Raw genomic sequence first — 14,264 nt, 5'->3', positions numbered from 1 at the left:
CCTGTAATCCCAGCTACTCAGAAGGTTGAGGCAGAATCGCTTGAACCCAGAAAGTAGATGTTGCAGTGAGCCGAGATCACACCATTGCACTCCAACCAGGTTGACAGAGCAAGACTGTCTAAAAAAAAAAATTACTTTATTTCTTCCTTGATGATTTAAGACTATCTTCAAACCAGTACAAATATTTCATACATAATACCTGGCCATTTTCTAACCAACCCAGTAATCTGTTGCACAATAAGCTACCTTACATCCTTCAACAAGGAATACATTAAATTTGAATAGGAAAGACATTACATAATGAATTAGGAGACAACTAAAATTTGCTTTAAGTATTTCTTTGGGGGAGAGGACACCACACTTCTACTCAATGAAGAGAAACATTTTTCAGCCCAGAGGTCTTTTATTTATTTATTTTTTTAACACCTATTATGCCATGAATTCATAGGGAATAGGTTCCAGCAGCTCAGGCTCCTTCCCATTGGTTCTCACAAAGTGTGCTTCTCTGGGTGGAGCAGGCTATTAAAGGAAAAAAAGGGGAATAAAATAATTATGTGAAGTGTTAAATCTCAACCTTAAAGTGCTCTCAGGACCAATGAAATATACACCAAATTCTCACCTGGCGCTTCAGTTGAACCCAGGTACCTTTCTCTTTGGCTTCTTTCTTTTTCTGATCATTTTCCTTCACGCGTTTCAGGAAGCTATCTCGGCTCTTAGAGTGCTTAATGTGCTCAATACGCACATTAATTCTCTTGGCAAGAATCTTGCCCCTGAACAGAGCAGAAATTCTTGTAAATGCTTTATCAGAAATGTAACAGAAACGTAGAAAACTTTTTGCAGTTTCATTTATTAAACAAACCATGAACCTTTTATCCAGATACAACAAATCAAAAAAGTATGGCTTGATTACTTTACAATCAATTATTAATCATATCAGAAGAAGCCTTGCAGAGAACATCCTTACTTTTAACTCTCTTTGATGAAATGACAGCCTCTTAAACTCTAGTAATCTAACCCAAACCAGATTGCTAATAAAATTTTAAATTTTCTTTTTATTCTATAAAAACTGCTGGGCCGGGCGCGGTGGATCACGCCTGTAATCCCAGCACTTTGGGAGGCCAAGGCAGGTGATCACGAGGTCAGGAGATCAAGACCATCCTGGTTGACACAGTGAAACCCTATCTCCACTAAAAATACAGAAAAATTAGCCGGGCGTGGTGGTGGGCGCCTGTAGTCCTGGCTACTGAGGCAGGAGAATGACATGAACCCAGGAGGCGGAGCTTACAGTGAGCAGAGATCCCATCATTGCACTCCAGCCAGGGTGACAGAGCAAGACTCTGTCTCAAAACAAACAACAAAAAAAACTGCTTGGTAATAAACTATGTTAAGACTTTCCAATACATCTATTTCAATTTGTTTCCTCTGACAGGATACAAGACAAACACCCAGTTTGCCTGAGTTTTAAAAGGATATTTCCTTTGCCCCACTTGAATGACCAATAAAGACATAAGTCCAATTGGCAAAGTGAAAAGGGGGTATGAGGGAATACCGGTTGGCCGCAAAGAACTACAACACTACTTACTTAACTTGTTTGTTTACAACAATGCCAACAGCATGCTGGGTAACATTGTAGACTCTCCCAGTTTTGCCATGGTAACACTTGTGGGGCATTCCTTTTTGAACAGTACCCATTCCCTGTTAAAGAGACAAATATACCAGCATTTCCCTTTCCTTTAAAAATCTGACTTTAAGTAACTAAGATATTCTAAGATTTCCTTTAAATGGCAACTGAAGAGCTTTCAGAGCCGGTGAAATGTGTTTTTCACATTGCTTCAAGCAATCAAAAAAACCAATCATCATTAAGCTCTAGAGTGCCAAGATACATTTAAATACAGATCACAGGACACAGCTTTCACTAGGAGGATTTTTAATCATAGCAACGGTAATCTTCATCAATAGTTAAACTTTGCACTAAGACATTCCCTTCCAACTTGACAAACTCATAATTTCCCACCCTACCACTAATTTCCACTTGTTGTTAACTCCAAGCAGGTAATGAGGAAAATTTAAATTCTGCTAAGAACAGCACTTTAAAAAATCCATTCTAGGCTGCGCACGGTGGCTCACACCTGCAATAATCCCAGCACATTGGGAGGCTGAATCGGGCGGATCATCCGAGGTGTTCAAGGCCAGCCTAACCAACATGGAGAAACCCCATCTCTACTAAAAATACAAAATTAGCCAGGCATCATGGCACATGCCTGTAATCCCAGACATTTGGGAGGCTGGGGCAGGAGAACTGCTTGAACCTGGAAGGGAGGTGGAGGTTGAGGTGGGATCGTGCCAATGCACTCCAGCCTGAGCAACAAGAGTGAAACTGTGTCTCCAAAAAAAAAAAAAAAAAAAAAAATCCATTCTGTACTCTTACAGATGCAATATACACTAGTATTTGAATTCCTACACTAGATTAAATCCAACTTTTCTAACTTCGTAGTGTTATTTTCCCAATTTTATGTTTACCTTGATGTCTACGATATCACCTTTCTTATAGATTCGCATATATGTGGCCAAAGGAACAACTCCTGCAAAAATAAATTTGGTATAGTGAATACTAAGGCTAAAAGTCTAGAGTAAAAGAAATGAAATCTCACTAGCTTTTAACACATCATTTTTGATAGTTACATGCTTAATATCTTGCCAATGGATAATTTCTCCTGAAAGCAAAATCAGCCTACTAAATTACAACCTTTCTCCAAAGTTTAATCTTGCATCAATATTTAGTCACAAAATTACCATATAAACTTCATGCTTATTTATCACAAAATAAGTTGGGTAAACGCTAGTTATTTAATGCTATTGATACACGTTCTCTGAACTACAACACATGTTGACCACAACAGAACACAAATGTGTGCCATGCTTCTCTCAAGGAAGGTAAACCTACTTACCATGTTTTCTAAAAGGCCTAGAGAACATATATCGGGTGCCTCTCCTCTTTCCCTTTGTGTTCGTCATTTTGGCGAATTACTGAAACCAGAAAGCATAACAGTCAAATGCAAATGAAAATTGGCATTTGCCCCAAACCCCTGTAATTTCAAATGTTTGCATGTCAGTAGCAAAGTGAAAACTGCAAACTGAAAGCTGGGTCACCAAGCAATTAGTTCTGTTGAAAGGTTAAAAAACCATTATTTTAGCAAGTAAGATCTTTTGGCAAAACTGCCCAAGTTCTACAACATCAAAACTCTTAAGCAGCAGAACTTGATACCAGAATCCAAACCAGTACCCTTTCTCTATGAGAATATAAAAATACAACAGGACTTCTACCACACTCTATCTGTAGACCCCAATCTAGAATGCCAATGGCATGTAATTACTAACTATAAGATAATTTATTGGAGAACACAATAAAACAGCCTTACATTTTTACGTGAATTAAATCTTTCTTGTCAACCAAATTTTCCGTGATGGTGTATCTCAAACAGCATCTATTTATCAGAAATCTCAAGTCACTTCACATTTCTGATTACTTACTACGAAATGTATACAGGGTAGAAGAGAGGGGAACCCAGGCTTTATAATCATTCACCTAAATTTGACATAGGCTCTGCCACTTACTAGCTGCGAAACCCACATTTCATCTCTCATCTTCATTTGTGAAATAGGGGTGAACACTTCCATAACTGAGATAACATCTACAAAGAACTGAGCAATGCATGGCCCACGTAAAGTGCTCAGTAGTAACTGGCAGCTAATTTATCATTATCTAAGAATTCACCTACATGTAGGCATTTAGAAATTAACCTTTCCTTTTGTTTCCCAAAAAGGCCAAAACAATAGTTTTGATGGCTCTTTAGTCATTACAGGGCAGAAGTGCCATTCCTGGCTATTACTGCTACCATAAGGTAAAATACAGCAGTCAGGCTTAACGTGTTGACAACATTCTAACACAATTTGGTTTCTAAATTTACTAACAATCCTTTAAGAACGGCTCCCAAAGTACCATTTGTATAAAAACTGTATAGCAAGGAGACATGTTTCACCTAACTCACCAAAGCCAAACCATTGTTACAATGGATGAACCCTTTAAATGCCAGGTACCCTGTTCTAATCCCCAAAGCCTACAAAGTTCCACAAACTTGTGGTAAGTTAGTATACAAGGGGTGGTACTGTGTAGATTCAAGTCACTCTGTGGAATCACCAAGTGGCAGAACCAGTTAACTCATTCCTGATTCCAGAGCCCATAGTCCTCCACTAGATTCACCTTTCTGAGTTTGGAATCCATTTTCCGCATGGACCCCATAAACTTAAAACTGAAAACACTTTTCAAAAAGATGCTTTACAGTCTGTAACAGTATTAAAATCATGGCAATTAGGATTCACTATAAACAGCAACCTGCAGACTGTTAACATCCACAAACTGACAAAATGATGAACTACGGCTAAATGTTTCCCTTCACTCAAAGCATGCTGCCCTAGAATTCGCAAAACAGTATCTCCTCTTGGTGCAAATATTGGTGTTGCAACGTCAAAACACTTTGCCTTCGTCCAACCACCATGTGGGGTCAAAATTTTAAAATCAGTCGGAAATCGTCTTATGCATTAACTAAGAGCAGTGAGGTTTCACTACCCAGGACGACTCAGGGACCCACTCTCCGACCAAGGGCCCGGGTTTTCACACTTGCAGGCCTCACAGGAGATTCAAACTGACGCCTGACTCTAAACCCATTCCTACTACCGCTTAAGTCCTCACCCAACACCATTACAAGATTAGGAATAAAAACGCCACACTGAAGAGTTAGGCATCAGGCCACGCGGTCCCCACACAGCCTATGTGAGAGGGCCACCCACGGTACCGGAGATGCAGCCACGGGGACATAAAACGAAGTCTTTTAAAGATTAACTCGAGTCACCTCACCCAAAGCGACTCAGTGTCGTCTTTCTCGCAAATGTGCCCCCGCAGGGCCACGATATCGCAGTCCGGTTTTCAGCCCACGGCCCAGGCCCGACCCGGCGCACGCTGCTCCCCGTCTAGCAGAACGTAGTTTAACCCGCCCATGCCAATGGACCTCAAATAGGTTAGACAGTCTCCCCACGGTCCCAATGGGCGAGCTCTGAGGCCACAAGGTTGCGGTTCAAGTCTGTCGAACACTTAGCGCCCGGGAGCCACGCGCAGGCCCTACCTGGAAGATGGCGGTTCCGGCCGAAAGGAAAGAGGCGGGGCCGCGGCGCGCGCCTTACAAGGGCCTGTGGGCTGCCCACGGCGCAGCCTGAGGGAAACGCCCACCGAAAGCGACACCTTTCTAGGGAAGAAGATCGTCTCTGAGAACACAGAAAGTCTGTGAGGATATTTTCCTGTCTTGCAAATGAAAGACAACCGGCTAACACAAGCCGACACTTGTATCGTGTCAGACAGCCCGGAAAGGGGCCTTCAAGGACGACCAACAGAACGCCGACGACCCAAGCGTGGTTACGTCGTCCTTTGCGTCACCGCCTACGCCGGAAGCTCCCGTGTTTCCGCGTCTCCGCGGGGAATACTGCGGTTGGAGTTGCGGGAAGTGCTAGTAGTAGTTGCTTATTTGTTTGCAGAAATAATTGCGTGGGTACGAAAAGTCAAACGAGAATGAAGCAAGTATATTATCTAGTTTGTATGTCTTTAGTTTGTCCTCCACACGTCTAAACATACGCATCTGCTAGTAGGTGCGCAAACGTTAAAACTTCTTTGGAAAGCAATTTGGCAAAATCTAGTTAAAAAAGATTTTCAATTACTATACCCTAGCACTCTGCTCCTACCTATACGTCTTGTAGAAACTTTGGTAAGTGAACGAGGATGTATGTAACAGCGCTGCGGGTAGAAGCAAAAAATTAGAAACGTCCATCAATAAAAGAATAAATATCTTATGGGATGTTGATTAGGATGTAGTATTATACGCCAATAAAAGAAGACTGAACTCAGAAATGTGATGAGGCAGAAAGAGAAAGATGTGGAAAAATAAATAGTATGACAATTCATGTACATTCAACTCTAAAACTTGTAAGATAATGCTATATATTGCTTAGTTTTGTATACATACGTAGTTAAAGTAGTCAAGAATACAAGAGAATGAAAATCAATTTGAAAAAAGCGGTCATATCTGGTAAGGAGGGGACAAGAAAGGGAGGCTTTAACTGTATTGGCCATTATTAAACCAGGTGTTAAATATAGGGGTGGCCGTTGTTTTATTCACTACACCTTTAAAAATAGGTATTATTTTCTTAATGTAGTTTATTTTTAAGGCTGTTTTAGTTTTTTTTTAAGTTGAGATAATCCCATATACAAAGCATCCAGTTTCCCATATTATTAACATTTCATGCTAATGTGGTACATTTGTTGCAATTAATGAACCAGTATTTTACACTGTTAACTAAGGTTCACATTTTATTCAGATTTCCTTTGGTTTTACCCAATACCCTTTTTCTGTTCCCGGATTCCATCCAGAATGCCACATTACTTTTAGTTATCATGTCTCCTTATATGCCTCTTGTGGCTGTGGCAGTTTCTCAAACTTTCCTTACTTTTGGTGACCTGGAGAGTTTTGAGGAGTACTGGTCATGTATTTTGTAGGATGTCCTAATCATGGAATTTGTCTGATGTTTTTTATCATGATTATATGTATTTTCAGGATGCATTTTTAAAAAGTCATCTAAATAACAAAATCCCTTATCAGACTGAATATAAATAATATCGTCCAATCGCTTTTGAGGTTGGCATTTCTTCGACTCACTCTCCTGATACACCTGAAAGTTGTAATTTCTAAGAACTGCATTATCACTATTTTTAAAAAGTGTACGTTCCGTGACCACCATCATCAGCACTTAACATCATTTGCTGAAGAACTTGAGGAGGAATAGGATTTGGTATCGATTCGTTCAATACATTGACTCCTCCTGACCTTCACTGTAACTGTTAGCCCTTGGCTTCTAGGTTGTCTTTATTCAACTGAATTTTCTGTAGCTCGTCATTGCAATCACTCTCTTAGAACTCACTACCTCAGGTCACTTTTCCTTTCCCATTACTTTCTTTCTTTGAGAGGGAATTTCATTCTCGTTGCCCAGGCAGGAGTGCAGTGGCGCAATCTCGGCTCACCATAACCTGTGCCTGGCGGATTCAAGCGATTCTCCTGCCTCAGCCTCAGGAGGAATAGCTGGGATTGCAGGCATGCACTACCACACCCGGCTGATTTTTTTATTTTTAGTAGCGACGGGATTTCACCATGTTGGCCAGGCTGGTCGTCAACTCCTGACCTCAGGTGATCCACCCGCCTCCACCTCCCAAAGTGCTGGGATTACAGGTGTGAGCCATCGCGCCTGGCCCCCATCACTTTCTTAGCACATGTAGAACCTTGGATAAATGCAACCATGACAGTACCTCCACAGCTGAACACTGTTGAAGAAAATCTTGTAAACAGGTCGTCTGGTGTGATGACAAATCAGAAACTAGTCATCCCAGCACTATATTTTCTTGCACTTAGAAATGTTTTTTTGAGCCCATGGAGTGTTTTAAAAATTAACATATCAAAAAAAAGTAAAGATTTCTGGCTTCCCTTGGAAAATCAGGAGATCGGGCGGCACAGAGCTGCCAGGCTTGGTGGCAGCACTCCAGTGGTTGCCCCTTTAGATGGGACATGCATTCTTGAATTCCTTCGTCACTCAGCCTGTTCAGTCGTTTACCTGCCTGGCCCCTGTTGGCATTTGTGTTTGTAGCCCCTCCCATAAATTCATGATCAACCCTTAACAAATGTGTACTCTGCTGTTTAGCATCCCCACTGCAGTTCCCCAGTTAATTTGCTTACCTGCTGTCAAAAAAAAAAAAAAAAAGTTAAGCTTTTACGTGATTACAGTTAGTTTTATTCAGAAGTCTCACTGAGGACTGTAGACCAAGGTGTATACCCTGAGATAGTTCTTTCACAGGGCTCCAAAGTGGTGTTTCAGCCCATTGCTTGTATGTAGGTTGTGGGGGTTCTGTATGTGTGAAATCTCATTAAAGTTTGGGTGTAAGAGTACATCAGTTTATAGATTACTAAAGTAAATTGGTTATAGATTGTAGAAGCATAATCACAAACCCTGTCAGACATCTTCATGTAGGAAAAGGCAAGGTCAAGTTGATTTACTGTTTCAGGAACGTTGTAACTCAGGCAAGTGACATGGGGGCCGGTGTACTCTATCCTGTTTTAAGATTCTTCCTGAGGAGCTGCCTTTCGTCACAGTCAGGAGTTCAAGCAGAAATAAGCAAACCTGGCTTCTTAACGTTTTCTATTTTGTTTCACATTACTCTATTTAAAGATTATTTCACATCATTTCTTTGATTATCAAACCTTCCTTTCTCCCACCTTTCTTTCACTGTTTTCTCCATCTGTGTAAACATGCTGTATATGTTTTTTTCTGAACTGTTTGAGAGTAGGTCACATATATCTTTTCCTCTTTAGGCCATGTAATGTACTCATTTGTGTCTCCTAAGAATAAGGACATTATCTTATATAACCACAGTACATTTATCAAATTCAGGAAACTAAACACTGATACAATGCTTGTATCAATTTTTTTGTTATTTTTGGACAGGGTCTTGCTTTATGGCCCAGGCTGGGGTGCAGTGGCATGATCCTAGCTCACTACAGTCTCCACCTCCTACACTCAAGCCATCTTCCCACCTCAGCCTCCCAAGTAACTAGGACCACAGGTGCCACCACATCCAGCTAATTTGTTAATTTTTTGTAGTGACAGGGTTTCACCATGTGGCCCAGGCTGGTCTTGAACTCCTGAGCTCAAGTGATCTGCCTGCCTCAGCCTCCTAAAGTGTTGGGATTCCAGGCTCCTGGCCAGTATCACATTTACAATCCACATTTCAAATGTCAGTTGTCCCAATAATGTCCTTTATGGCATTTTTTTCTTTACATAATCTGGTCAGAAATGATATGTTGTGTTTATTAATAGTCACTGTGTCTCTCTTAGCTTTTAATCTGAAGCACTTCGGCCTTTTCTTGCCTTACGTGACATTCACGTTTTTCAAGTCTGCAGGTCAGTAATATTTGCCCTGGTATAAGCAGTGTTTTCTCCCTTATGTGCCATCTGTTTGCATGAAGATCATGCAAATATCCTGCTTCTAAACAAACTTTCCCTCCTGGATTAAGTATCCATCAATGCTTCTCGCAATCTTTACTGTGATGGTTACAAAGCGGTGATTTTCCAGCTCCACTTCTACCTCCACATTAAGGAAAGGCTTTCCGTTTTTCCCCATTCATTTATTTTATTCGTTCGTTTATTTGTCTAAATGTTAACCTCTTTTCCCTTTCCCTCTAAACCAATTGTGTTCCTCAAGGATGTCAGTCTCCTTTAAAGGACAAGGCAGAGAGTGAGAGGGTAGAGCCCAGGCCCCTCCCCTTTGCTGCTCCCTGAGGAGTGCCACGTTTATCTGCTTCCTGTAGTAAGGTTCATTTACAAAACAAGCAGTCTGCTACTTTTTAAAAAGTTTGAAAATCACCATCTTAAATAAATATCCTCCGTGCCCATTACAAAAAAAGAAAAAAGAATGCTTAATCTTTTTCTATAGACAGTTGAGAATATGATCATTTTAACCAGAGGCATGATGGTGATATTAGTGATAGCTAATATTTCCTGAGGTCTCATTCTATGTGCCAGTAAGCACTTAAAAATATTATCTTACTTAATTCTTACGAAACTCCTAGGAGGTAACTGGTGGTACCTACTCCTATGCATTTAGAAGATTCTACGGTGTACAAAAGGTTGCTTTTCAGGTTTTTCTATTGCTGTTTTGGGATTGAGCTTTCTCAAGTCACCTACGTCAACTGGCATTTGTGCATCTGTTTTTCAGCTTTCAAAACGTTGCTGTATTTTTTTATCCTCCGCATGCATATGGTTTAGGTCTTTAGACACACACACACACACAAACACACACGCGCGCGCACACTCGATGGGATTCTAGGGGGGAACAAAATTAGATGAGAGTATTTAATCCATCATTTTAATCTGGAGTCCCTAGGGATGAATTATTTAGATGCAGGATACCTGGATACCTAATAATTAGTTTAACTCATGTATTGTTTTAGCTGAATTGGATGTTGAAGGCATTCCAATACTGAATGAGGGGTTGGGTTATGGAGTGGACATTGGGACATTGTTTTTTAGCCACTCAAACTCATTCCTTCTTCCTACTAGACCTATATTTACTTGGGGGCTTTAACTCCTGTCCCATGTGTGTATTCTTAGGAAGGCACTCCCTACCCCCATCAAAACCAAAGGAACCAGAATTGCACTCTCCCTCCTCCGATAAACATAGGGTAGACATCCCTTCCAGTAAGCCCCCTCCCTGACTAAAAACAGTATTTGATTTCTGATTGATTCATTGATTGATTGAGATGGAATCTTTGCTATGTTATATAGGCAGGTCTTGAACTCCTGGCCTCTAATGATCCTCCCACCTTGACCGCCCAAAGTGCTGGGGTTACAGGCATGAGCAAGAATGCCTGGCCAATATTCTGATTTCTATAACCATAAGTTAGTTTTACCTAATCTTGGATTTCATATGAATGGTACTATACAGTTAGTACTCTTTTTTCCTGTGGCTCTTTTTCCTTAGCTGAATGTTGTTGAGAATCAATCATACTGCGCATACTAGTGGTTCAATTCTTTTTATTGCGAAAATATTGCACTGTATGAATATATCACAATTTATTTTTCTGTTCTCCTCTTGATAGCGGTTTGAGTTGTATATAATTTTTGTGGGTCTCGCTATGTTGCCCATGCTAGGGTTCAGTGGTGTGATCGTAGTTTGAGATCACAACCTCAAACTCCTGAGCACAGACAATCCCCTATCTCAGCCTCCAGAGTAGCTGGGACAATGGATGTGCTCTGCTGAGCCCAGTTTAGGAGTTACATTCCTTGATCATAAGGTAGGTGTATTAGTCTGTTTTCATGCTGCTGATAAAGACATACCTGAGACCCAGTAATTTACAAAAGAAGGAGGTTGAATTTGACTCACAGTTCCACGTGGCTGGGGAGGCCCCACATTCGTGGTGGGAGGTAAAGGCACGTCTTACATTTCAGCAGGCAAGAGAGAGAATGAGAAAGATGCAAAAGCGGAAACCCCTGATAAAACCATCAGCTCTCATGTGACTTATTCACGACCATGGGAACAGTATGGAGTAAACTGCCCCCATGATTCCAATTATCTCCCACCAGGTCCCTCCCTCAACATGTGGGAATTACGGGAGTACAATTCAAGATGAGATTTGGGTGGGGGACAGAGCCAAACCATACCAGTAGGTGTATGTCTAACTTCATAAAATATTGCAAAATGGTTTTCCAAAGTAAACCCCAATTTTATGAGCACTTTTCTCTCAAGAGGATAAGGCGTTTGTTTTTACTACAGGCTTTTAAAATAGGTTTGTGTCATTAGCTCCAGTGTACAGATCTGAAAAAGTGGCTTCCAGAGTCACTAATGGTCAATGTGTGTCTAGTTTGAGACCTTTAGTGTAAAAAGAGTAAGAAAAGAATTGAAACTTTAAAAGAAATATGAAGCAAATTACATGTAGAAAATAGGAAATAGCAAAATTCATTCAACATTTATGAGCATCTAGATTAAATCAGATACTGTACTAAGTGATGAGACTATAAAAATGAATAAAACATGATCCTTGCCCTCAAGGAACCCACAAAGAATCTGGTAGAAGAAAAAAGCGAGTTCATTACAATATTGTAAGTGGTTCAGTAGAGGACACTGAAAATGAGTGGCATGGGAGTTCTGTGGAGGAAGTTACTGCATCTAGATTGGAGGAAGGGGGTGGGAAGAGAGAAGAACCCCTGAACAAAAAAGGGAGCTTCGCAGAGGTTTGGCTTGATAAGAGTAGCACTTTAATCAGAGAACGAATAGTAAGGACGTTTAAAGCAGAGGGAACAGCTTAGGTAAAGGCATAGAGACGGGTAACAACTTTAGGATCTTGGAGTAGCGAAAGTTGTCCAATGGTCTTAGAAAAGAGCAACAAATGAACAGGGATGTGGCTTATTAAGATAAGGGAAATTTATAATTTTGTAGTAGGCTTGAGTAAAATACTAGACAAAACACAACTTCCGGTCATTAAGCTGAATTTACATCTATGTATTTCTATTTTTGTGTCTTCCCTTGTGAAGGGATTTTAACAAAGTAGATGTTTTGTTTTATTTTGGTTTTCAGAAGACATTGGCTGATAATTCCAGGAGGACAAATTTTCCAAACTAGGAGGAAAAAACGTTCTGTCCTTTATGTGAGTGGCCCAGTTGGTCACCTCTTTTGAGTATCTCACCAATTACTTATGATTTGTCCTTTGTTCTGGTAGATTGACAGGAGAACAATTTCAAGTAAGAATTGATTAGGAGTTTCTAATGTAGAAAGTATATAATGAGAATTCTTGTCTCCAGAAAAATGTCACTGCAATGACAGCTAAAGTAATGAGGGTTAGAAATACTATGAATAATTGAAAAATATATCATGAGGAATAATTGTGTAAAATAATCTTTTTTCCATCAAACCTTTTTTTTTTTTTGAAACAGAGTCTCACTCTGTCACCCAGGCTAGAGTGCAGTGGTGCCATCTCGGCTCACTGCAACCTGTGCCCCCTGGGTTCAAGTGATTCTTCTGCCTTGGCCTCCTGAGTAGCTGGTAGCATCCACCACCATGCCCAGTTAGTTTTTGTATTTTTAGTAGAGACAGAGTTTTGCCCCATTGGCCAGGCTGGTCTCGAACCCCTGACCTCAGGTGATCCACCTGCCTTAGCCTCCCAAAGTGCTGGGATTACAGGCATGTGCCACTGCTCCCGGCCCCATCAAATAGCAGAGTGAACAAGACAAAAATCTATTTTTTATTTTATTTTTATTTTTTACCACTTATCCTAAAGTCAAAAAATCTATTTTTTTAATTGAGCAAGGCAAAGATTGTGTCCTTCCTTCCAAAATCTGATTCTTTATCTGAAAAGCGCAAGGCATAAACAGGTTTGTAACCATGTAATTGGACATTAAAATTGAATCCTAACCCCCTAGCACACGTCCTCATTGTCTGTAGCCGGATTTTTCTGTCTCAATCCTGATTTTTGTTCCAGACTTCAAAAATACCTTCAGCTGCTGTAGACTCTAAGGCCAGTACAACATGAGGCAGAACCGAATCAAATACCAGAAGTATTCAGATGGGGAATGTGTTGAAGTGATGAAGCAGTTGGGGAAGTCATTGCAGACTGGTTTATAGCGGCTCAGTTATATTTCAAGAATAAAGCACAATTTGGAATGTGGAAACAGCTTCACTGTCAATATTAGACTTTTGAAGTAGATGGGAAGTACTTGGTAGACTTTTAGGACTTATAATGAATTCAGAGAGACCAACTGGTCAATTGAAGTCAACACTGTTCACTCCTCATAATTATGTTAGTTTTTCTAGGTAACACCACCTGGAGCTATGCACATATTTTCTTGGCAAAGTTACTTTTTGTATTTGTAAAGAAGGAAGGAAGAGGTTCACCCTCTGATCCCACACATTTGCTTCTTATTGATTTGGGGTGAAAGCAAACAAATTTCAGTTCTGTTGTTAGCCCTGATTGACTGATTGATTATGGCTACCTGGACCTCAGTTGAGAAGGTTCTAAGGTTAATTTCAGGCTCATTGAAAATTAAAGATTATGAATACTTGATGTGCTCCCTGGGAAGAAAAGCACCTGTATATTCTGTGTTTTTTGTTACCTCTGATTTAGATAACTAGTAGTAGAAATAATTTTACTCGAAGAGGCAAGGGCCTGCACAGGAATGGGAACAGTCCAGGAAATTGGATGGGGGACATGGCTTGTAAGGGGGTACTCTGGAAGAGAGGGTTCCCTATACTAAAGCTAGTAAGAAAGAAGATACCTTTTCCATGGTGGGGAAAAAAGCAAGAGTTTTGGAGCCCACAGACTAGCTTCCAGCTCTGTTCTGCAGCTTTCTGTAAGCGTATTTCTTTGCCTTTAAAATGGAGGCACAAATACTTGTTTAAAAGGAGTTTGGATTTATACTACCATGTGAGACAGTGAATGTAGAACATCTTTTCTATTTTGTCCAGTACCTGGCAGCTGGTAGGTACAAAGTGTATCCTGCTGTCCCTGGCCATTTCTCTCCTCCTAGCCCAGTCATACTCAGAAATCTGGTCTGTGCAGTCCTGAGTGTTTCAGACTTGCAAGGGATCTGTGAGTCAAAACTGTTTTCCTAATAATGCTAAG

The 14,264-nt window shown here is 40.5% G+C and overlaps 2 protein-coding genes and 2 non-coding genes across 6 annotated transcripts in view; 1 reads left to right on the top strand and 3 right to left on the bottom strand.

Moving 5' to 3' along the window:
- Positions 1–383: 383 nt before the first annotated feature.
- Positions 384–5,454, bottom strand: RPL21 (ribosomal protein L21). Of its 3 annotated transcripts, XM_008021794.3 has the most exons (7): positions 5,181–5,454; positions 3,420–3,485; positions 2,949–3,027; positions 2,521–2,582; positions 1,583–1,695; positions 620–770; positions 384–519 (listed from the first exon to the last, which is right to left on the bottom strand). In XM_008021794.3, the coding sequence occupies exons 3-7, from the start codon at positions 3,013–3,015 to the stop codon at positions 430–432; spliced, it is 483 nt and encodes a 160-aa protein (XP_008019985.1). In that variant the 5' UTR covers positions 3,016–3,027; positions 3,420–3,485; positions 5,181–5,454; the 3' UTR covers positions 384–429. The 3 variants fall into 3 exon arrangements, with proteins under 3 accessions (XP_008019985.1, XP_008019984.1, XP_037842814.1); XM_008021793.3 differs by lacking the exon at positions 3,420–3,485; XM_037986886.2 differs by lacking the exon at positions 3,420–3,485 and having other exon boundaries at positions 4,916–5,203.
- LOC119620141 (small nucleolar RNA SNORA27) lies at positions 1,412–1,538 on the bottom strand. Its single transcript, XR_005236605.1, has one exon. It is a non-coding gene; the product is annotated as a small nucleolar RNA SNORA27 (small nucleolar RNA).
- LOC119620136 (small nucleolar RNA SNORD102) lies at positions 1,795–1,866 on the bottom strand. The gene has a single exon (XR_005236600.1). It is a non-coding gene; the product is annotated as a small nucleolar RNA SNORD102 (small nucleolar RNA).
- A 61-nt stretch (positions 5,455–5,515) lies between the features above and the next one.
- Positions 5,516–14,264, top strand: part of USP12 (ubiquitin specific peptidase 12) — a 162,403-nt gene continuing 153,654 nt past the window's right edge. The window contains exon 1 of the mRNA XM_037986883.2: positions 5,516–5,813. The gene's annotated coding sequence lies outside the window, so the exon portion shown is untranslated. The remainder of the gene's footprint in view (positions 5,814–14,264) is intronic.

Source organism: Chlorocebus sabaeus, chromosome 3 (genome assembly GCF_047675955.1).
Source record: "Chlorocebus sabaeus isolate Y175 chromosome 3, mChlSab1.0.hap1, whole genome shotgun sequence".
Classification (NCBI taxonomy): Eukaryota; Metazoa; Chordata; class Mammalia; order Primates; family Cercopithecidae; genus Chlorocebus; species Chlorocebus sabaeus.
Note: the sequence above shows the minus strand (reverse complement) of the source record. Positions and strands in the feature narration are given on the sequence as shown.